This window comes from Bos mutus, chromosome 5, assembly GCF_027580195.1.
Source record: "Bos mutus isolate GX-2022 chromosome 5, NWIPB_WYAK_1.1, whole genome shotgun sequence".
Taxonomy (NCBI): domain Eukaryota; kingdom Metazoa; phylum Chordata; class Mammalia; order Artiodactyla; family Bovidae; genus Bos; species Bos mutus.
In genome coordinates, this window is record NC_091621.1 from 37,118,920 (window position 1) to 37,144,472 (window position 25,553).

Sequence of the window (25,553 nt, forward strand, 5' to 3'; positions counted from 1 at the left end):
CTGTAACCCATAGACTGTAGCCTGCCAGGCTCCTCTGTCCACGGGGTTTTCTAGGCAAGAACACTGGAGTGGGTTGCCACTTCCTACTTCAGGGGATCTTCCCAACTCAGGGGTTGAACCCAGGTCTCCTGTATCTCCTGCATTGGCAGGCAGATTCTTTATCACTGAGCCACTTGGGAAGCCGCATATTTTATAATACAACTTCTTAAATCTATATAAAAATACAAACAAATTTATGGCCCAATATAAGCTAGTTTAAATTTTTTTTCCTACATTTGTTATAAATCAAGGTTTTGTAGATAGGGGTCATAATTCTACTCATTTAGTACTTTCTTCACTAAAATCTAAATGTTTACATAAAACAATGTGGGTAACACTTTTAAATTCCCCTAAGACTTTTTAATAGGAACCCACAGATTTTCCTATTATGTTTTCTACTGATCTATGTTAAGAATAGAAAGAAGAGCCCCACCAAAGAGATCTACAAATACAATATTCTCACCAGTGTGAAGGGTGAGAATACACACAGACCAGACCTCATCTCTAAAAGAGAGACCTTCAGAGTAGTTGTGAGGATCAGAGGGTTAACTCCTTGGTCTGGTCCTCAGGATTCGGTGCTCTATAGCAAAAATACAACCACTGGACAAAAGCCACAGCAAATATAAAGAATATTCCATTCTTCCTTTGTCTGCTAGTTGCTTGGTTTTCCAAAGTTCTGCTCTCAATACATGAATCATGACTGTTTTCATAAACAGACGTGGCTCAGTTTCCTACAAGAAGCATGAGACAAGATGCTGCTTCCACAATGGCTGCCTCTTTCCACATCTCCCCTGGGAGTCTTTTGTGGGCTTTCTCTGGATCTAACCATAAACCAATGATGAACTTACCCCATTTTCCTACCTTCTAAATCTAGGAATATGAGCTCAAATTTACACCTGCAAAACAGACATAGGGACTTCAAGAACTGGATGGTGATTTAAAAGTCTCTCAGGAGCTATTAAAAAGTTACAAGCAACGAATACCTCTGATTATTCCTAAATTCATGACACAAATCTGATTTTTATGGAAACTTATAGGTGACAATAATAAATAAATACTATAAAATAACAATGAACAGATACAAAGATTAGAGCATGCCTAGATAAGAGGCTTTAGAAGCCAGGGCCATCAACTCAAGGTACTAGAGACTCTGCCAATTTGCAGATGTCAGTATATTATTTTATAGTGTGATTTCCATATATATTTGGGGCTCAGTATGTGATGCTATATGTGCCAACAATAAGCAGTATGTCATGAAATCTTTACCACAATCCCAAGAAGAAGATATTAGCATCCTCATTTCCATAGGAAAAAAAAACTGAGGCTCTGAAAAGACAACTTCTGCAATTGAGACCTCACATGCAAGCTGAGTGAGCCCAACCAACACCCTTTAAAACTATACCGAAGATGGTCAAAGTTACAGATGGTCGTGGAAAGAGGTCAGAAGGTGGGGAGAGTCATTAAAATGTCAGAATGACCTAGGATAACAAAGTTTTCACAGGTATAATCCCCAGCATCTTGCGACGGGCCCCCTGTACCACCTCCACCCCCGGGGAATCCCTATGTGACGTGAGCCTTACGAAAGGCACTTCAAATGGAGGTGTGCTGTTTGTGAATGATACAGGGTGATGAACAATAGAGAAACATGCAGTAGATAAATTGGTGGCGGTCTCTGTCTAGGCCAGGGTAGGCTACTACTACTACTTATAAACATTTGGGGAGAAAGAAAACTCCATTCTAGAAATGTTACTTGAATACTTTTCACTGCCTCTGTGGAATTGTTGAATAGAGCCATCAACTTGGAAAAGCTATTGTCTTTGAGTCTCTGATGCCTTTAAACCTTCTTCCTGGTTGACTGTCATATATCTATAGAGTACCCTCCCTTCACTATTGAGAAGTCAAAACCTACGTTCAACTCATCACACAAACTCATTTACATGTTCAGCACAATAACTAGACTAGTTATCTATTATCACAATATGCTGCATCCTTCTGAAAATCTTAGAGTTCTAAAGTTAAATCCTCATAAAAGAAGCTCTCAGGCAGGCTTTTATGGATTTCCATAGGTTTTGATGGGGCTTCCCAAGTGGCGCTAGTGGTAAAGAACTTGCCTGCCAATGCAGGAGACATAGACATGCAAGTTTGATCCCTAGGTCAAGAAGATCTTCTGGAGGAGGGCATGGCAATCTACTCCAATACTCTTGCCTAGAGAATCCCTGGACAAAGGAGCCTGGCAGGCTATAGTATGTAGGGTCATAAAGAGTCAGACACGACTAAAGCAACTTAGCATGCATGCATAGGTCTTGTTCAGTTCCCCACACCTACTGACCACTCCAGCTGAGAGCAGAACACAGCCAGGACAGGTGTGTTTATCAAGGTGTGTGCCCAACAGAGCATCGCCACCTTTGAAAGTGACACTCTTAGGACCAACCTACAATAATAACAAGGTCCCTTTCCTGCTGCCTTCAACACAATTCTAAATTCAAATTTCAAGAGTATATTATATTCTTTTAAGTTTTAACAAGGAAGGGAAGATAGTAAAATTATTTCTAAATGCAGAATCTAAGTTCATCAACCAAGAAAGCTAAAACAATTTATTCCAGAATAGTATTTCCTCACTCATATCTTCATAATGCTGCTCCAAATTTAAACTTTGTTTTTTAATGCATAAAATTCTTGAAAGGTTAAATTCAAGTTGGGTATTCAAAGACAAAGAAATAATGATTTAATTCAATGAGATATTCTACATAATTAAGACACCTACACATTTTCATGTAGTCTTTTTCTTAAAGTCATTCTCTGCATAATTTCTACAACTTTCTATTTCATTTTAGCTGAGCTGTATGCTATTTTGAAAGGAACCTTATGAATACACTATCAAAGATTTTCCTTACACTGCTTTGGGGAAGAGGAGAATTTACCACTGCCTTTTAATTTTTCCCCACTGTAAGGATTGTGCTTAAATAGCTAATTAAACTATTTATTATATGTGAGAAGGGCACTGGATGAATGATTGTTTCCACATTGCAACAAGTCAATCATAAATCTAACAGGTTAACAAGAAAAACTAAATCAATTTTAAACAAGTGAATCATGTAAAGAATCAAAAAGATATTTCTCTTGCTATGGATGTGTTGATCTAATCCTAAACTTTTAGAAATAGTGAAATCAATATTGTGGAACAATGATGAGGGCCACTGATTTTACTACTTATTAAAATTTTGAGTATAAACCATAATTTTGGCTGTCCAGGCTGAAACTAAATACAAAATTACTTGGACAGTTCATTTTCCTTCTTTTGTGCAAATGGAAAAAAAATTAAATTCCTGGGCATAAAATCATTCTTATTATTAAAAACAAGAAGAAGAAAAGCCAAAGTGAAAGTGAAGTCGCTCAGTCGTGTCCAACTTAGCGACCCCATGGACTGCAGCCTACCAGGCTCCTCCATCCATGGGATTTTCCAGGCAAGAGTACTGGATTGGGGTGCCATTGCCTTCTCCAAAGAAAAGCCAAAAAATGCCTTAAATAAAAACCTTACTGGGCAGTTGTAAGCTTTATCAACTGTTCCTTGGTATCATGAGTATTTATGTAAAATTCTTACTGACAGCTGAAATCTACCATTTCATTATTATTTGCTCCTAATACAATGAACATTATACATAAGAATATAAGAAATTCACTTCAGATTTATCACTAATGAGGTGCCATCCTTTTTATTAAGAACACTGGTGACATCTCTAAGCTGTTTTAAAATGGCAACCTAGAAATGGAGACAAATGTCAGTCTGAGCAGCGCTGATTTTCCACTTGTATGTTTTATTAAATAAATGAGATAAACACAGGGCTTTATAAGCTTCCAGGAATAAACACCACAATTTACAACAGCCATACTAAAGGCACAAAGTGGGAAGGGCCGAGAACCAGATGGAGAATAAAGAGACTTGCTTAGAGTGATTTTTTTTTTCAAACAATCGAGAAGATTAAGTTATCTAGGAAATAACTTTCGACTCACTTTTATGGGCTTTATTTATTAAACTGGCCTGGGCACCAGAATACTTTTACAGCCTAGAAACTCTTTTTTTTTTTTCACACATCATTGAGTTTTTTTTTTTTTTTAAACTTTACATAATTGTATTAGTTTTGCCAAATATCAAAATGAATCCATCAAAACACTACTATAAAATGAATACACTCACACACACATAAATGTCCACCTGTCACATGGAGTGTTTTGATCCATTGCCTCCTACCTAAACTGCACTGCCAGAGACTTTCTAAAGTAGAAGACCAGTGTTATACCAAGCTGAAATCACTGAAACTAGGTGTGGGAACTCTTTCAATCTCCACCCCTGGGATACCACACTGAAGATTAATTCCACAGAGATGCCACCACACTGCGCTATCAGATGTTTGGGGTGTAAGTCTCTGCTCCAGCCGTTCTTTTCCGATACTCTAATATATGGTGATAAATGTTTCCTTAATCTGTACAACATTTTTCAATTACCCTCATAGGAGACCACCTTGAAGGAGCGAGTAAAAGGTTTAGTCATGGTTTCTATTTTTCTATTTGAATCAATACATTCTAGTTAAATGGACAATTAATAGGTCACTTCCAAAATAGTAGTGTATCAGTCCTGGTTAATAAACGATCCCCACAGTGGATAATGGGCCCTATGTATTCAGCAAGCCCTGTATACACTCAGCTCATCCACTAAATCCCCTTTCAGGTGGACAGGGTTATATGGGAAGATGAGCTGGAACGAGTCTATAAAAGTCAGTTTCATTCACTGCTTTATTTTTCAGCCAAGTGCTTTAAATGGTGTCCAGAAATTCACTTGGAATGTGAGACAGGAGAAAAGGCTGACACACAGAGCCTCACTTTATGACCATACAAAAGGGCAACTGACCCTTGCCCGAGCCTTTTCCCTGTGAAATGGTTCCGAAAGTTCATCTGCACAGTGAAAAATCGTGGTGAGGTCGCGTGTGGATGAGTCAAGTGAAAGTGGCGATTGGTCACGGGTCTGCCACCCATTGTGGCCGGGGCTCGGCCATGTAAAGTGCCCTGTGGGAAAGTATCAGCCCCCTAAAGAGATGCTCAGAAGCCTGCAGCTCATTAAACGGCCAGCATCTGCTGCCTCACTTGTCAGGAATCATTCTGTTGGGCAACTGCTCTCCTAAAACATTCATAAAACACATGCAGAGAGGCAACAGAGATCTGAATTCAACCATGATGCAGCTCTGGACTTCAGCCTGACTGTACTCCTAGCTCACTCTTCACCTGACAGAGCTGTTAACCTGAATCAACATTTTCTCTTCCGCAGCAGAAGTCCACGTACCCCTCTGCTGGACTTCTTTATCACAAACTTGAGTCCTCCTGCCTACAGATTCTTAGTTGACCAAAAATCTCAAGATTATTGTGAATATTATTTCTTTTTATTTTCACTTAGACATTTTTTTTCTTTGTGCATGTGAATGTGTGTGTGCTCTTCAATTTCAAAGGTTGTCATTCTCCCTCTATCTCAGACACTATTAAAATGATGTAATGTTTGAAGAAAAGTTCTCTTGAAAACACTTCCTACAACCCTGGCTGGTTTTCTTCAAGATCATAAGAGATGGTATTTATCTCCTTTTACAATTTTGGCAATTTTAGATTATTTTCCATGGACACCTAGTGACTTTCTGTGTCACATTTTAAACCGAATGGAAATTTTTACACAATCTCTTAGTTTTCCTTCCTTTCTTTCTTCTTCTTTAAATGAGCATCGTTACATGTTTCAGCAAAAGCCAAACGGGTCCCTCTGAGATCTTTTATATCAAATGGAAAACAAGTCGCTTTCCTTGATGTGTCAGCCCTGGGTTTCAATGCTGTTAGAAACTGCTCACAATCGCACAGTGTGCTGAGGTCTGATAAATCTCTGGAAACCTCCTGAATAGGAACGCTGTGATTTTTAGCGAGGAATTAGCTCCTTGTCATTGCATTACCAATTAGTTTTCCAGAGCACATTAAATCCTGCTGCTTTGGTTTACAGAGTAACTGAGGCATTGCTGATGAAGCATAAAAACTTACTTGCAAAAGCAGTGGGGGATGCGGGGCGCCGACAGGACCCACCGCAGCACGCCGAGTAGAATGGCGGGGCGCTCAGAAAAAAAGGCTTGGAAGGCGCTGCAGAGAAAGCATTGATTGCATTGATTAGCCATTTCTTTTACACAATATTCAAAATCCCAGTTTTCCCAAAGTCACGGGGTAAAGCCCTACATCTTCGGAGCATTTAGTTAGCTACAATTTTTACTGGAATTTAAGTCATTTTAAAGTAGTCTTAACAACCTAGAGGGGTGGGATGGGAAGGGAGGTGAGAAGTACATTCAAGTGGGAGGGGATATGGGTAAACCATGGCTGATTCATGCTGATGTTTGGTAGAAAGCAATACAAAACTGAAAAGCAATGATCCTTCAAAATAAATAAATACATAAAATTTAAAAGTAAATAAAGTAGTCTTCATCTGTCAGAGCTTGCTGAATAACTTAATCCTGGTTTGGAAGTTATGGTATAAACACTCGAATTATCAAAACCAAACTTAATTGTTCATTTTCTGTGTGGTTATAAATAGTAAATATCAAATAGTGCTTTATTTAAACTTGCCCAGAGCAACACTGCCCAGGAGAATTCTCTGTGATGATGGACACATCCTCTGTCTCTCTGTGTCCAATATGTATCTACTTGTCATATATGCCACTGAGCACTTGAAATGTGGCCAGTATGTCTGCATAACTGAATTCTTCATTTCAGTTTTTTAAAGTTTAAGTAGATTCGTATGTCTAGGGGCTAACACACTGAGCAACACAGTTCTAGATAAAATACTTACCAAGAGACAGTTTGTATGTTACACGCTTCAGTTTAGTTTTTAAAGAGATTATATTACTCCACTTTTTATTTTCAGAAGGTGCTTTGAAATATATAGACAGCTGGATTCCAAAGGTGAAAACAGTTAATTTACTGAGTAATTCAATGATAACAGTGGTTTTTCTGATCATTTTACATGCTTAAAAGTATTTGAGAATAATAACAACATTTAATCTCAAGTGACATCTAGTTAACCTGAAAGCACGTGTGTTTATAGTACAGGGAGTTGCCATGTAATTCTGCTCTGCTCACTTTATTAAACTCTGCTATTCAGAACATTTTTAATACATATATACAGAATAGTTATCATTACTTGATATATCTTGTAAAAGAAATTTTAAACTCTGTTCCTCAGCAGATGAAAAATGGCTATAACGGATGTCACAGAATATTAGTAGCTCTCCTATACTGAACATTTACTATATACCCTGATGGCTCAGATGGTAAAGCGTCTGCCTGCAATTCAGGAGACCCAGGTTCGACCCCAGGGTTCGGAAGTCCCATGAAGAAGGAAATGGCACCCACTCCAGTACTCTTGCCTGGAAAATTCCATGGACTGAGGAGACTGGTAGGCTACAGTCCATGGGGTGGCAAAGAGTCGGACATGACTGAGCAACTTGACTTTCACGCACTCTATGCCAGGCTTTGGTTAAGTGTAGTACCTTAAATACAAGATGTCCTTTTGCACAGTAGGCTTTAATATAATACAAACACAGGTGAGATTTCCTTAGGTGGGCAGCTTGCTTTTACCATCACATAACCATCAGAGTGTCTGACACATTCTAAATAGTCAATAGATTTTTGATAAATGAACGAATAATCTTAAAACTAAGAAATAGGAAATCAGGAATTAATCTTTTCCCTGTTCCCCTGACACTCTGAAACATAGTATCTTCTATAACAGATAACTTTTAAATCTAGAGGATGACTTGAAAATAAATATTTTCACTATTCTCCCTTTATTTTCAATGGAAACTTTTTTCACTTCTTAATCATATACAGTGAATATAATTTTGCTGCAAATACACGCCTTTTTCAAGAACAGAGTAATTTCGCACTCATATTTTAACCAACTGATAAGCATTCATTTATTTTACCAAGATCTTTGAAGGACATATCAAAATAAATATATAAGTACATAAAATAATTTTATGGTCTTATGGTCCTTAACGCTGTCAAACTGCAAATTAACCATAATGGAGGGTCTTTTCTATAATATGGCTACCCTGATGGCTCAGATGGTAAAGAATCTGCCTGCAATATGGGAGACCAAGGATCAATCCCTGGGTTGCAAAGATCTCCTGGAGAAGAAAATGGCTTACCCACTCCAGTATTCTTGCCTAGAGAATTCCACGGACAGAGAGGCCAGAGGCGTTATAGTCCATGGGGTAACAATATGATGAAAAGCTGTCAATGTCAATGGTTTTAGTTTTTTAATACCTGAACTTTCAAATAATAAAATGTCAATGCTACTTTGAAAACATGGCAACTAACCAAAGTATGAAAGAGATCCATTTTGGTATTCAGTAAGTTCTATAAAACTTTAAAAAAATTGTCATTGTTATCATAAGTTGTTCTAATGTTGATTGAAAAGCCATCATAGAAATGATAAATCACTTTATTTGAACCTAATATCTTATAAGAATAGGGCGTCCCAGGTGGTTCAGTGGTAAAGAATAATCTGCCTGCCAATGCAGAGGTGGGTTTGATTTCTGGGTTGGGAAGACTCCTGGAAAAGGAAATAGCGCCCCACTCTAGTATTCTTGCCTGGAAAATTCCATGGACAAAGGAGGCTGGTGGGCTTGAGTCCATGAAGTTGCAAAAGAGTTGGACATGAGTTAGCAACTAAACAGCAACAACATTATAATAATATGGCATTGTTTAGGCAGAGTTAAGAGTTACATTTTTTAATGTTTCCACTTCATGGGAAATAGATGGGGAAACAGTGGAAACAGTGTCAGACTTTATTTTTCTGGGCCCCAAAATCACTACAGATGGTGACTGCAGCCATGAAATTAAAAGACACTCCTTGGAAGGAAAGTTATGACCAACCTAGATAGCATATTCAAAAGCAGAGCCATTACTTTGCCAACAAAGGCTCGTCTAGTCAAGGCTATGATTTTTCCTGTGGTCATGTACGGATGTGAGAGTTGGACTGTGAAGAAGGCTGAGCGCCGAAGAATTGATGCTTTTGAACTGTGGTGTTGGAGAAGACTCTTGAGAGTCCCTTGGACTGCAAGGAGATCCAACCAGTCCATTCTGAAGGAGATCAGCCCTGGGATTTCTTTGGAAGGAATGATGCTAAAGCTGAAACTCCAGTACTTTGGCCACTTCATGCGAAGAGTTGACTCATTGGAAAAGACTCTGATGCTGGGAGGTATTGGGGGCAGGAGGAGAAGGGGACGACAGAGGATAAGATGGCTTGATGGCATCACTGACTCGATGGACGTGAGTCTGAGTGAACTCCAGGAATTGGTGATGGACAGGGAGGCCTGGCGTGCTGCGATTCATGGGGTCGCAAAGAGTCGGACACGACTGAGCGACTGATCTGATCTGATCTGATGAATATATGAAGCACTTTGAAAAGTAGATATTAATATATATAATAAAAGTTGTCTCATGTTTATTCTCAAGTATTTCTGTTTACTTACTTCACCTCCAAACTAAGTACTCCATAGGTATTTTAAGTTACAGCTACTGTGCTGCTTGGCATTTTGTAAATTGAGGTAAAAGAAAAAGGCTCAGCCATGTTGCATTTATATATGTGCATGTAAGCATCTATCATAATAGTTGGAAACACACACACAAAATTTTTTTTGCTCAATATCTAGTGTAGAAAATAAGTATGATATGGTGATACTACTGATATCAATATAACAATGCAGGCTAGGTACAAATTACAAATTTTACTATTCTAGCCAAAATGTTTCTCAGTTTAATCCTACAGCCCTAAAAATGAAAACAAAGAATTTTTTAAAAGTATGGTTCATTTGATACATATACACAATGGAATATTACTCAGCTATTAAAAACAATGCATTTGAATCAGTTCTAATGAGGTGGATGAAACTGGAGCCTATTATACAGAGCAAAGTAAGCCAGAAAGAAAAACACCAATACAGTATCTTAACGCATATATATGGAATTTTAGAAAGACGGTAATGATGACCCTATATGCGAGACAGCAAAAGAGACACAGATATAAAGAACAGACTTTTGGACTCTGTGGGAAAAGGCGAGGTGGGATGATTTGAGAGAATAGCATTGAAACACATATATTATCACGTGTAAAATAGATCGCTAGTTCACGTTCGATGCATGAGACAGGGTGTTCAGGGTTGGTGCACTGGGATGACCCTGAGGGGTGGGATGGGGAAGGAGATGGAAGGGAGGGCCAGGATGGGGAACACATGTACACCCATGGCTGATTAATGTGAATGTATGGCAAAAACCACCACAATATTGTAATTAGCCTCCAATTTAAAAAAAAAAAAAGTACGGTTCATTTGAGACAAGTGTTCAATTAAATTCAATTGTGATAAATGAGGTTCTGAGATATAGACTCTTGGTGTTAAATTTAACCAGAAAAAAGTTTAATTGAACAGTTTTTTATATTCCTCCATACTATTCTATCTTAATATAATAAATCTGTAATCAAAATGACAGTTGCTATGTCTACTGTAGCAACTCTATAGTGGCTAAAGAACTCCATGTGACATAACCAGGCTTAAAGCTCCATTGCATAGTATTTTCTCACCATCTAAAATCACCTAATTGACACATAGTATTTACACAGAAGATTAGTTGATTCCTAATTTCTACGCATAAATACATCTGGTTTATGTGGAAATCACTGTGAAATTTCAATTAAGTACTCCATTTTTTACATGCTCCTACTTGGACATAAGTCAAATGTTAATCTAACGGAGCATGTGATGGCCAGGATGTTGAATGGTGTGAAGAAATAGCCATTTAAAACAACGCAATGCATTAAAGATATATATTACATTTTAATGTTTGTCAATCACATACTTTTTCAAGCAGTGAGCAAAATATGGAAACTCAAGTATGATAAAAACAAAGTAACAAGTTAACAGATATGTTAAAACTTTAGCAAACCATTTAAGAACTACTTGGGAGATTCTCTGAAAGGGGCAGAAAACAAGGCAATTTCAAGACCATGATATGCATTTCAAAGCCCATCAGTGCAATCTAGATGCAGTCCCTTTATCATTTATCATGTTAGGAACAATTTGTTTTAAGCTTACCGAACAATATATATGACAGGAATGCCTACTCTACGTGGGCGCTAGACTTCATACATGGGTATGAAGTTAACACTTGCTATTTCATTTATTAATATTCATCCTCAAATGGGCATGCATCTGGAATGTGATGATGACTGTTCTCAGCAGACAGGGGAAACACAGGTATTTTAGCATAATATGTATTAATAGTTCTTAGCCATGAGAGGCCACTCCAGTACTCTTGCCTAGAAAATCCCATGGATGGAGGAGCCTGGTAGGCTGTAGTCCATGGGGTCGCTAAGAGCCGGACACGACTGAGCGACTTCGCTTTCACTCTTCACTTTCATGCATTGGAGAAGGAAATGGCAACCCACTCCAGTGTTCTTGCCTGGAGAATCCCAGGGACGGGGGAGCCTGGTGGGCTGCCATCTATGGGGTCGCAGAGAGTCGGACACGACTGAAGCGACTTAGCAGCAGCAGCAGCCATGAGAGAGAAGGACGTCAGGCACACATACTGGCAGTCACTTAGTAAGAGGCAGACATTTCCAAATCTCCCCAGCTTTCCATAAGAGAAAAGCCAATGGCTTTCCCCATGGGGGGGGGGGGGGGATGCATGCTGTCAGGTCCTGCAGCAAGATGCTAGGTTCTCTGAGCACACCACTTCAGGATACTCCACATTTTGTATTCTGCCAAAAAATCTGCCTTCCGGGTTCTGTGGGAATCTGTTTCAAGTTACAAACAAATGATTTAAAATTTCTAGAACAAAACTGTCTGAATCCAAATGACTAAACATGCTTATTCAGAGAAAACTCTGTGAACTTTTCACTTCTTAATCACATGTTCTGACTTATCTGAAAACACAGAATCAAACTATTAATTATTTTGAATGTTTAATTAAGATGGGAACTTAGAGCCAACTTAATGGTGAACTGGCCTGATTTTTTTTTTAAACCTAACTAGATGGTTCTGTGACAAAAGCACCCCACAGTCAAGGATGGTTACAAGCCTAGTTACAGAGAAATCATTTTCAAAATTCTGTGGTCTAGAAAGCAAGCAAAACATTTCATTTTTTTTTTTCCACTTTCTTTATCAATGGAGAAGAACAGAGTGTATCTAAATAGGGTGAAACCACATTCTTTTTATTGTCATAGCAAACTGTGGTACTAACTGATGCGGGCTGACATTTCAAAGGAAGAATCTTAAAGACCACTAATAAAACCTTCAAATACATTTCAGGAGCCACTGTGATGGTATGCCGACTGGACAGAACATTTTAAGGAGGAGGAAGAAAAAAGAGAAAAGGTTCCAAGATGTCTTACAAAGGCAACCAAGGGATCAAAACATACCTCTGGGAAAGAATAACAGGGAATTAAATAATTTCAAAAAGATGATTTGAATGACCTCCTTCAATTGCTGGGTATATGGGCACTGGGAATAAAGAAATCTAAACTTCTGACCTTTATATATGACATGATTGAACAGACTATCTTAAGAGGATCCCCCAAAAAAAATCTCTAAAGAATGACAACTATCTGTCATGAGTTATAAAACCTAAGAAATATCAGTTATTGAATAAGGTATGATTTATTTTATCACACAAGCTGGAAGTAATTCATTTATGCGATCCACATGCAAACATGCCTTCCATCACAAGGCAAAGCAAGTTAAGTCATCCTTTACCTTTCTGCTCATCAAAAAATGACAGAAGTCCACATTTTCTTTTTTTTTTTTTTGCTTTGAGTATTTCAGAGACAGAAAGCAAAGGTCTTAATAGTCTGGTACAGTTCATGAGAAAATAAGTCAAGTGCAGTGTCTACTTGTTTGATTCTGTCCTTTTAATTCCATGCAAATAATATTTACTATCTATCAAGTGCCAATAATGCATGTGTGCTGGATGACAAAGATTACAATAGGATAGCTTCCCTCCCTGGAAGAATTTCTATTTTTAAATGTTCCATAACTTACAAATTTGAATCTTCTGATCAAATAAATGAAATACAAATATTTCCACACTCCAAATTCAATTTTGTTCTATAAAATCTGAGGCATTTCCCATGGCCATAAGATCTTAAAAAAAAATAGTACCTTCCCCTAACCACTGTTTCCAACCCTGAATACACATGAGAATGATCTAGAATGCTTTTCAAAGATACAGAGCCTGAACCCCACAGCAATTGGGTTAAATCGGGCTGGTAGGAGTGGGTCCACCAACATACTATTAATATTTTTTCAAAAGTTGCACACATGATTACAATGCATAATCAGGATGAGACCACTGACTAGAACACAAAACAATGCCTGACACACACCAGGCACTCAATAAATGTTAGCCTTTATTCCTACCATTATTACATAATTTGGGATCGATTCTAAGACAACAAATAAAAAGAAGCAGCATGGTTCAGACCTGCACTAAAACATATGAGCAAGTAAAAAGTAAAGAGTATTGTCAGGAAGCCTCCGTCAAGAAGGCTTTAAGCAGGAAAAGCATCTTGATCTGGAAACTTGACTGGGAAAGTATCTGAATGGCACAAGAAGAGAAATAAGGCATTCCAGGAAAGAAAGGTGGCATGAAAAAAATGAAAGAAGGCAAGGATGATGGTGACACACAGGGCGGGTTAAGACCAGCCTGACTGCTGGACCAAGGTCAAAGGTGTGAGCATTAAGAATGTGGTTGGACACCCCAACAATCATTGCAGCACTATTTACTAAATCCAAGGCATGAAAGCAACCTAAATGTCCACTGACAGATGAATGGATAAATAAGGGGTGTGTGTGTGTGTGTGTGTATTGTGCTAAGTTGCTTCAGTTGTGTCTGACTCTGAGCAACCCTATGGACTGTAGCCTGCCAGGCTCCTCTGTCCATGGAATTTTCCAGGCAAGAATACTAGAGTCGGCTGCTACACACACACACACACACACACACACACACACTGGAATATTGCTCAGCCATTAAAAAGAATGAAATAATACCATCTGCAGCAGCATGGATAGATCTAGAGATTATCATACTAAGTGAAGTAAGTCAGACAAAGACAAATATTTGATATCACTTGAAAGTACAATCTAAAAAAATAATACAAAGTTATTTACAAAACAGAAATAGTCTCACAAACAGAAAAGAAACGTATGGTTACCAGAGGGGATAGCAGTAGGGAAGAATAAATCAGGAGCTTGGGATTAACAGACACATACTGCTATACAGGGCTTCCCTGGTGGCTCAGAGGTTAAAGCATCTGCCTGCAATGCGGGAGACCTGGGTTCGATCCTTGGGTTGGGAAGCTCCCCTGGAAAAGGAAATGGCAACCCACTGTAGTATTCTTGCCTAGAGAATCCCTTGGAGAGAGGAGCCTAGTAGGCTACAGTCCATGGGGTCGCAAAGAGTTGGACACGACTGAGCGACTTCACTTTCATACTTTCATACTGCTATACATAAACAGATAACCCACAAGGATGTTCACTGGGAAATATACTCAATGTTTTATAACAATCTATAATGGGAAAGAATATAAGAAGATATATATAAATATATATTTATGTATAACTGAAAAAAGGAATGTGGTTAGAGGAGCTAAATGCAGTTGATAGAATGAAGGTCTTAAAGGACAAACTGAATATTTTTATTTGATCTGATAGTCAAATAGGAATAATTAATGTTCTCATAAATAACTTGATTATATGATCAGAGCAACTTAAAAAACAAATCATGTTCATTTGTTTTTAGCTCATCCGGTTAGCTCATCCACCTAACCATGGCGGATGAGCTGTGGTTGAATAATAAGGGACTATATGGAAGGATCCTGCTGTGGTCATATGTTGTGGCAAGAGGTAACAACCAGTTGTCTGGACACTCCCACTGACACCTTCTCTGCTATCCTCACAACACCAACAAGGGTCTGGAGTCTGGCTTCTCATCAAGCTGGGGTACCCTGAAATCACAGTTCACTGCAATCATCAAAGGATGCTAGAACAGCTCACAGTTGAGCACCCCATAAACAGCCAGCATCCTTGACTGCCATGTGAGTCCATGGACATCCATCTTGGACATCCAGATCAGCTGAGCCTGCAGATGACCGCAGCTGACTTATAACTGCAATGAGATTCCAAGTGAGAACCACCCAGCTGAGCCTAGACAGCCCAACAAACCGTGAGCAAAAATAATCGATTGTTCCTCTAAGTTCTGAGATGGTTTCCTACACAGCAATACCCCTTTTACCAGTATGCATTTTGTTTGTGGCGGAATGGTGGAACTCTGGCTTTTACATCTTTCCCTGTATGTTACCAACAGGGTTTTGAGATGTGTGGCTGAAAGTCCCATGGTGAGCCTATCACCTGTGCTCATTTTGAAATGAGGCTCAACGCAGTTACACGAATTGCTTAGGATTATATAATCAGTCATTTAAAGATCTTGACTTGAATCTAGGTTTTAAAATTAAAGAAATGCTGCTAAAACCAGCTCGGAAAACTATATATTATTTTAAAATTGACTCAATATGCATTTTTGCTTTGGAGAAAGTTTTGGCAAACTTTTACTATAAAAGGCCAGAGAGTAAATACATTAGGCTTTGCAGGTCATGTGGTGTCTGCTGCATCTGTTCAATTTGTAGTGCAAAAGCACCTGTAGAAATAAAAAAAAAAAAAAAGGAAGAAGAAATAAGCAAACAGAAATGACTCTTTTCCTGCTTTGAAGGATCAGACTGTCTTTTGGTTTCAGACCCAATATAACTCTAGAGTAGGTTCAATACGGGCTTCCCTGGTAGCTCAGCTGGTAAAGAATCCGCCTGCAATTTGGGAGACCTGGGTTTAATCTCTGGGTTGGGAAGATCCCCTGGAGGAGGGCATGGTAACCCACTCCAGTATTCTTGCCTGGAGAATCCCCATTGTCAGAAGAGCCTGGTGGGCTATAGTCTATGTGGCTGCAGAGAGTCAGACACGACTGAGTGACTAAGCACAGCACAGGTTCAACACACCTAAACTCAATCTAGTCCTAGGTTAGTCTATTAAAAATTCACCAGGGCTTTGCTGGTAGTGGTCTAGTGGTTAAGATTCCCCTGCCAATGCAGGGAACACAGGTGCGATCCCTGGTCCCGGAAGATCCCACATGCCCTGGAACAAACAAGCCTGTGTGCCACAACTACTGAGCCCGCAAGCCCTAGAGTCCACATGCTCCCCAACAAGAGGAGCCACCACAATGAGAAGCCTGCGCACTGCAACCAGCGAGCAGCCCCCGCTCACCACAACTACAGAAAGGCCACGTGCAGCAACAAAGACACAGCGGAGCCAAACAAATAAATAAATCTTAGAAAAAAAAATTCACCAGCCATCATGGTTTTTATTGCCTTTTAATGTACATAAATCTTCTCAAAGAATAGCTATTTCCTTCATATAATTTAATTTTAAAAATATTAGAGATTTAAATTTTTAAGGAACAAGAAGTTTTGAGCTCTCTCCAGAGGACTGCCATGCTGTGTGTGGTTAGTCACATCCAACTCTTGCGACTCCATAGACGGTAGCCTGCCAGGCTCCTCTGTCCACGGGATTCTCCAAGCAAGAAGGGGACCGTTAGACATGTATATATTGTACATGCTATTTCTGATGGCCACAGAATTAACGAAATCAAGGTGGCTATGGCATGCATGGTGTCTGAACATGTGAAAGAAAAGGGAAAAACCCAGTTCATCTTTGGAATATTTAAGAACAAGAAGGCAATTAAATATTTTAGCAATATATAGAAAAAAGACCTGCTTTTTTTTCCCTTTCCTTTTCCCAGATGCTTTGATTCTGAAACAAAAGTTTAAAAACTTATAGAGACTTTTTGATCTCTGACTTCAGAGAGAATTTTAGTGCCTTAAGTTTACTGTTCATATAACTCACATAAAGAGTGTGCCCCTGAAACATTCCCAACTAATAGCTGGCTGACAAAATGAATAATGCTATTAAAAATAAAATCGGTTATGGTAACTTTATATAAAAGTGATGAATCACTCAGCATTGCTAAATCAGGTACTGACCAGAGGCTAAAAGGAATGAAAGGGAGAGATTTCATTAAAAGTGGAAACATTACTGAAAGTAAAATAAAAATATTTTGGAATAAAATATACAAGGGTCTGGTAAGCACATTAGAAGCTAAGGCAAAAATCCAATTTTTTTACTAAGAGAGTGTAAAATGGAAGCATGATCTAATGAAGTCTTAAAGAAGGAGAAATTCTAACAAGCATTCCTACATAGAAATCATACTGTTTCTTTTTACAATTTGCCTTTTTGTTTCTGACAGACTCCAGGTGTACTTGAATGAAAACAAAGTTCTTTAACTGACTTAAAAATTATGTACCTTCATTGTGGAAAAAAATCACAGTAATAAGGTAAAAAAAAAAAAAAAACTTTATTTGGAGCCTCTGTTAGCCCATGATTAAGTGGACAAATACTATTTTTAAGAACCACAAATCAAATCTCCTCAAAAGATAGAATAAGATAGATTCAAAAGTTATGCATGATATCAACAAAGGAAATAGGATGGCGGAAAGTAGCTTGAAGAGTAAATAATGTATTTACCTCCCAATTCTAACGTAAGAACACATTTGTTTAAATATTTGAAAGATGGTAACATTTTTGCTTCTGTAAAAACTTTCATAGCAAAGAAGCTCAAAGTATTTTACCAATGCAGCTATTACCTATATTGGTTCTCTTACTTTCAAGTTGCTACAATTTCTACCACTGACCAATGACAAAACTAACCATAAGATGTTTTCTTACAGCAAAAAGAGCTATTTCTGCTGGGCAAAGGGGAGGAAGGAGGTGGCACACTCCAAGAGCAATACACCAGACTCTAATGTACAGTGTTGGGTTCAGTATCTGAGCCACACTGATAGTAAACAAACATAGCTAAAATCACGGTTGACAATTCTTTTAAACTGTCCAGAACATATGGTGTCACACATCTACAACATATAACAACATTTGGCATCCTTTGGCATCCTGATGACTCTGAACTCTCTAGATCCTCCAATTACTTCTGCTTAAATCCATACACAAGTTTCTGGGCATTCAAACCACTGTGCCTCTTAAAATAATCCTCAAATCCCTAACGTGAGTAAGAGGTAAAGGGAAAATTCTAAAATGTTCCTACTTGCCTCCTGGATTTACTCGTTTTATTATTAAACCTCAATAATAAAGCTTCAATACATGTGAACAGATTGAGATTTCTTGCTGTTAAAGCAAAGCAGAGAAGCATATTTTAGTGACTGGGAGAGGGACAGATACTAATGTCAGAGGCAAATATGATGCACATAAATTGCTATCATTTTGTAATTTCAACTCAAGACATAGAGACAATGTGGTTTTCTCAACCCAAAGCTGGAAGTAAAAAGACTGTCTATTAGTACAACTGGTCCTCTTCACTGCAAAACCTTCCTGAACCTGAAGAACCTTATGAAGTTTGAGACCATATAGCAATTTGTTCAGAGTTGATTCCTTATAAACTATGCAAAAGTTATTAATATGTTAATATAAATCCAAAGATATGTTAAGCAGCTTATTTAAAAAATACAAGTGTAATAAGAATATTGATGGGTGTTATCTACAATTCCACCAAAGGGTGTTTTTAGGGTGATGGTCTGAGCAAGGAACTACTAGCATGGGCCCCATTATTATCCTTTTCTAGATCCCCCATTGTCTTTGTCTTGGTTCTGGGTCAGCATTATCAACAGTCAAGATTCTGTGATTTTAATTTGCCAAAACAAAACTAGAGCATAGCATTAGCTAAAATAAATAACAAACTCTAGCTTCATAAATTAGATCGCAAAATGTTCAACTGGACTGGAATCCCCACCTAGAATACAAGATGCTCCATTTTCTCCTCCATCCTCAAAGTGCCTAAGGCGTAAGAGAAGCTATTTTATGTCACACTTTCACTACATCTCAGTGAAAACAGAAAAAAACTACCAGTTGGGACACAAAATACAAGTTTGGGTAGTTTAAGACAGAGTCAAGATTAGTAAGTAAATACTAGCTGGCACTGTGAGGTGGACAAGAAAATGAGTGCACATGAGGTATTACTAGTAATAAGAAACTTAACAGGGTACCAGAAAAAATAAGATGGATCTGATTCCATGCTTGTACTACTATATGGTACAACCTACTGGACAAAATTACTTTTTAAAAAAGGACAGTTTAACTCAACTCTTCAGAATAAAAAAACTTGCTTTCTAATCCTTTTATATGCAGCACAAGAAGTAGATTTAATAATCACTAAATTACATTCAGGAAATTATCTTTATTTCAAACATTATCTAAAATGTTTAAAATAACAAATGTCACTGAAAAGCAAGGCTATTTATTCCACTTTGAAGAAAATAGGTTGCATAACTAAAAGAAATTTAAATTGTTCAGATTTTCACATTTTCAAGACCTTCTTTAATATACAAAAGCATGGATATCTGAATCTAGTACAACAGCCACCAAATGATGACATGAATGAACTTCTGGGGAAGGGTCTCTGATGACTATTAGGATTTACTGGACAGACCTGATTTCCACCAATACACTATGACATTCAAGCTTCTCTTTTTCACATACAATGTCTGGAGGTGAATCTACTCACTACCGGTGATCACAGTAAACATGCCCCTCTCAAATCTTGGAGAATGTGCTCTGATTTTTAAAGTTTTTAAACTACTCTATATACACAACTTGACAACATATAGCTATGGAGTGTTCTTTTTTTTTTTTTTAACTCTAAATACTTAAAGACTTGCCAATTTTTAGGAATGAAGCACAGACAGCTAAATTTCATTCATAATCTGTAAACCTGCATTACTGTTTAACTGTCACCATCTTTCAGACACACAACGAGATGAAGGGAAAGACCAATTTCCTATGGGCTCAGATATAACACCCCAATCTGATTTATTATGAAGATACATGTAACTGGTTATCCCATAAGCCCTCATTAGTTCTTATTCAGGGAAAAACTAGTGTAAGGAATATTTGGGGCAATAGTTTTCTCTTTCACAAGGTCACAGAATTGGGGGCAATATTTTTCTTTATCACAAGATCACAGGGTTTTTAATTGATACTTCGGACCAAAAAAAGTTAGCAAGTGGAATAATCATTGTAGAAAAAATTGGCCTATTATGAGGATTAAAGCAGCTAACAATTATGAAAATGCTTGGTAAACCATAAAGTAGGACAGAACATGGACTGTAAGCTCCACAGGGGCAGAGACGGTCATCTGTTTTGTTCCCTGATTATCCCAATGGCCTGGAACAAAGTCTGGACACATGGGAGACAGTCAGTAAGCATTTGCTGAATGAATGAACTATATGGTATAATTAATAGTGGGTAACAGAAATAATGAAGCAGAAATGCATGCAGTGGCATAAATCCCCTAGTTAAATGGTGCTGTCTTTCACCAATGCACTTAACAACAACTCTGAGGCTTCCTTACTCGATATTTAGACTGGTGCACTCAACAAATTAAGGTTGAGGGAAAAAACGGGTAATCAATACACTGAAATCATTAAAAATCACATTCGGTGATCCACTAAGTTAATGCACAGATCAGAACTGGTTGTTCACTGATGTTTCAGAGAGAAATACTGTTATCGTTCTAAAAACAGTACCTTCTCTAAATCTCCTTTCCACTCTTTATAGAACGTCAATCACTATTTCATTCTCATCTAATTTTCAGGTGATAGCGAACACTGTCAGCACTCATTATAACTTTATAATTCTACACGGTACAAAAGAATTCCCACAACATTTGGCAGGACAGGAATCTGTCATTTGGAAGGACAAAACTGGAGCAGCGCTCACAAAACTGTATTCTCTGTCAAATTATTAAAAAATGTTTTTAAGCATATTTGTGGGCACAAATTTACAGGGTTTTAATTTTCTTCTTAAGATATTTTTCGAGTTTCAAAAATTAAATGCACTCTTTACAAGAATGATTTTTTAAAATAAAAAGTTATTTGTTCAAATAAAAATTAACTTCAGAAAGCATCAAATCTTCAATAAGGACTGAATAAAATATTAGGAGATATACGGGCCTAAAGCTATATTAAAATACTTCAAAGTGAAATTTAAATTCTCACATTCTCAATTATTCCAAAAAGCATTTTTGCATTTTGATGTTTCAATAAGTGTACAGAATGAATATGTTCTTGAAAACAAAAATAATGTAGTTAAACCCTTTACTGAATAATTGCAATATTCTGAATGAAAAGAGTAGGTATACAAAATAATTTTTCAGAGTTATTGAAATATCTGTATTTGATTTGCATTTGGTTTACTTAAATCTAACCTGTAAAATCTACAAAGGTTGAAATTAGCTTTTTGGAGTAGCCAATCACGATCAACAGCAACTTAAGAATACTTGAAAAGTAACATCTATGAACGTAAACCACAGAAATCACTAAATTTTCTTGAAAATGTTACTTTTATGAGACATTATTTACTAGTGCTTGTCTAAACGGACCAGCTATACATGTTTCTAATTTTCCGAATACTTCAAAAAGGAGAGAGTGGCCCAGATTTCCAAGGCACATAAACTTTGCCTTTAACTGTATTTGTTCCTCTCCCAGGGTGCAAAAATGCTGCTTAGAATTTAGGTTTTACACTGTGTGAATGAGACCGGTGCTCATGTAATTATATTTGTTCCATTCTGTTAGTAACCATTTCAAAGTGAAAGACCAGGACAGGTTCTAAACATGTTCAGTTCTATAAAGTCATTAGCAATAAATTTGATCCGGCAGTTTGCTGGGACAATGAAATCTGCTGAAAAAGCGTCGATTAGTCATTCTGGACAAACCCATCAGTATTAAAAGAATGAATTAAGATCGTCTAAGGACGCAGCCAAAAAAAAAAAAAAATTAATCCGACTGGATCTCAGCTTTTGAGTCACTAAGACGCTTTTCCCTTTCTCAAGGCCAACTTCGGCAGCCCCTCCGTAAGTTTTAGCTAATACAGAATTAAACTGTCCGCATTCTCTTCCCAGTCACAACACTTAGGTTTTATGCGGGAATTAAAACAAGCAAACTAAAACAGCTGGGGTAAATTCTCATTTATTTGGTGAACTTCCTACTCCAGGTGCCAATTCAACTGTTCTAGCTCAGCCCGAAGAAAAAGCCGGCGTCGATTTTCTTGTGCCTTAGCAATCCAAAATTTAAGAGTGGAGAAAGCCAAAACTTGGCGCAACTCTTTTTCCAAAGATCTTTGCGCGTGTTCTCCAACCTCCCCGACCGACGCTAAGGTTTGAGAGGCAAAAGCCCCCAAAGCGAGAGCGCGAGGCTGTTCAAGCCAAGAACTTTCCAGGGAGCGGGTATCTCTCGGCCTCCGAGACAGAAGCGGGCGGGTAGAGACGCTGAATTTTGGAAACCCAGTGGAATAGGTCCAGCGAGCCCAGAGAAGCGGAGCGGGGCTGCGCTTTCGGCTAAGGCCCGAGGTGACTTCAGGATTTCTACAGAAAGGCCTGAAATTCAAGGTAGCCCTACCACTTGTAGAAAGAAGGGGAGAAGAGGAAGCTTGGTGGGATGGGATGGGGAGGAACATCACGATTAGCGGTGGTACCCTCCTCACTCCCGAGGCCGCATCTCCATTGATGCTCGAGATGCTCTCGGAAGCTCGAAGCCCGAGAGGATTCCTGAGCACTGGAGCGGGTGGGCCCGCGGCCCGGGAGGCGCAGGGCGCGGCTGGGGAGGGGAGAACGGGCTCACCTGGGGCTGGTGGCTGGAAGGCACAGTCCGGGTCCCCCGGAGCCCGGCCCGGCAGCCGGGCGCCGTCCGCCGAGGAGCTGAGCACTTGAAACGCCCACCGTGTGCCGTAGGGCGCCCCGCCGGGGCTGACTGGTTCTGCCGCGGGGCACAACTTGAGGGGAACGGGGCTGGCCGGCAGGGACCGGACCTGCGCGCCCGCGCCGAGAGCCGCTGCCGAGCCGTGGTGCTGGGGCGGTGGGAGTCCGAGCGGCGGGGCGCCCCCAGCCCGCAGCAAGTTCTCGATCAGGAAACTCTTGCCCAGGTTGCCAAAGCCCGGAGCGGCGGGGAAGTTCAGGAGCGAGGAGGAAGCCACCACGTCCCAGTAGGCGCCGGCGTGGGCCGCCACGGCGCTGGGGAGCATGATGCGCGCCGGGGCTTCTGCGCGCTCGCCTCCCGCCGCCGCCTCCTCCCGCCGCGCTGGAACGCGCTCAGCCGGCAGAGGAGGCGAGGACACCGAGGACCCTGGCGGGCTGGGAACGATATTATTTATTTGCGCTGAGCGTTGTTTTTTTTTAAGGCGGGGAGGAGTGAATGTGGGAGGGGGAGCTGTGCTTTTCCCCGGCCCGCGGCGTAGGCTCTGAGGGCTCCGGGGGAGTCCCTCCCGCTGTCTATGCAGATCCGGACTTTTTTTTTCTTCTAGTAGGCTGGAAGGTGTGTCCAACCCATCCATTCGTGTCACCCAGTCCACAAAGTGACAGACGCGGCCAACAATAAGGGCAACCCGAGAGTCCGAACTTTGGCGAGGGGAGGGGACGCGTAGAGGGAGGAGGAGGGGTGCGGGGGCGAGGGGATCCCGGCCGTGGTCCGGGAGCCTGCGGAGCCCGGGGGGAGCTTGGAGCCGGGCACAGAGCGCGGACGGCGCTCACATTTGGAGAGCGCTCGGCGGACCACCTGTTGGACGACCCCTGGCTCTCCGGGGTTGACGTCACTTCGGGGCCACCAGGGGAAGTGAATGGGAGTCACTAGTGTCCTGGAGGGGTATAATCATCAGAGAAAGTCACATGTGTTACTGAGACTTGTGCAGATGAAAAGGCACCTTTTAAAGAATGCGTTGTTTGTGTATGAAATGTGGCCCCTGTTTGTTTTTAAGAGGAAAGGAAATGAGTTTTTTTGGAAGACCCTTACAAAATTTCTGTTTCCAGCAATTCATGTCCAGTCACTTTTTTGGTAAAATTTGATTTAGGAGTCACTTTAGAAGAGGTGATCTAATAAATTTTGATTTAGGAAAAGGGATCTTAGTTGGAGTTGATTAAATGGCAAGTAACAGGTGCTTGGGTCCAAATTCCAGGAAGAAAGCCACCACCAAAGCAAAGGTGGCCAGGGACTCTTCAGAGAGACCAGGGTGAGAACTCTGAATTCCTTAGGATTACAGCTACTTTTTTTTTTTTCTTTTTTCCTAGAAATGTGGGTATTTTTCAATTTATTAACAGTCTGCTAAATAGAGACTGGACAGATGAAACAAGCTTGTGTGTCTTTAAGTGTTCCAGTTAACCACAAGGCAACTTCATTTTGGAAACTGTCTTACCTTGATAATAATAAGTTCAAACTGTGACTTCTGTCAATTCATACTTCCCACTGCCTCTCTCCTATGCAAATTTAGATGCATTTATTTAGAATGTGGTTTTTAAAGGATGTCTTCAAAGTTTGGGGTCACATGTATTGTTTTACTTTTTACCCTAAGAATAATTTTGTTCCTAAAATATTGGCCAGGTTTGTTACATAGATTTCTTCTTGAAAATTCACCTGGTTGATTTGTGTTTCATTTACACTTGGTATGTCCAAAGATTTTTAAAGGCCCACACCCCCACATGTTGCCAAATGACAGAGAAATTACTGGCAAGCCTGGTACGTGTTACTAATATTCATTCACTTACTGATTGAGTCAGCACACCTTTACAGAGCATTTCATATAAATTGAGCCCTAGTGGTGGTCCTGGGAATATATAGAGAAGAGAAAGATCTGGTCCTTGCTTTGTATTAATAATTCACAGCCTAGTGAGGCGGAAAAACAAATAACATCTGAAAAAGGACTTGAAATTTGAAGGGAAAAGTGTGAGAAAACTTCCAGAAGTCTCCCCTACTTTGAGTCTTAAAAGTGAACAGTGGTTAGAAATAAGGTGTGAATCAGTAACCTTTGAAATTAACAAGGAATAGAGAGATTACATCATCACCACCATTCCCATATCATAGCCACCATTTATCCAGTGTTTAATACATTAAAGCTGGGTTGAAACTCAACATTAAAAAACGACTAAGATCATGGCATCTGGTCGCATGCCTTCATGGCAAACAGAAGGGGGAAAAGTGGAAGCAGTGACAGATTTTCTTGGGCTCCAAAATCACTGTAGACAGTGACTGTAGCCATGAAATTAAGAGACGCTTGCTCCTTGGAAGGAAAGCTATGACAAACCTAGCATGTGTGCTAGTGTGCTCAGTCGTGTCTGACTATTTGCGATCCCTTGGATGGTAGCCCACCAGGCTCCTGTGTCTGTGGGATTCTCCAGGAAAGAATACTGGAGTGGGTTGCCATTTCCTCTTCTAGGGGATCTTCCTGACCTAAGGATTGAACCAGCATCTCCTGCATTGGTAGGTGGATTCTTTTACTAAGCAAAAAAAT

The 25,553-nt window shown here is 39.5% G+C and overlaps 1 protein-coding gene across 1 annotated transcript in view; it reads right to left on the reverse strand.

The window, feature by feature from the left end:
* Positions 1-23,365, reverse strand: part of DBX2 (developing brain homeobox 2) — a 38,387-nt gene extending 15,022 nt beyond the window's left edge. Inside the window, exons 1-2 of the mRNA XM_070369965.1 lie at positions 22,898-23,365; positions 6,106-6,201 (exon numbers count right to left, since the gene is read on the reverse strand). Of these exons, the coding sequence (XP_070226066.1) occupies positions 6,106-6,201; positions 22,898-23,297 (496 nt within the window). The 5' untranslated portion in view covers positions 23,298-23,365. The remainder of the gene's footprint in view (positions 1-6,105; positions 6,202-22,897) is intronic.
* Positions 23,366-25,553: the final 2,188 nt, after the last annotated feature.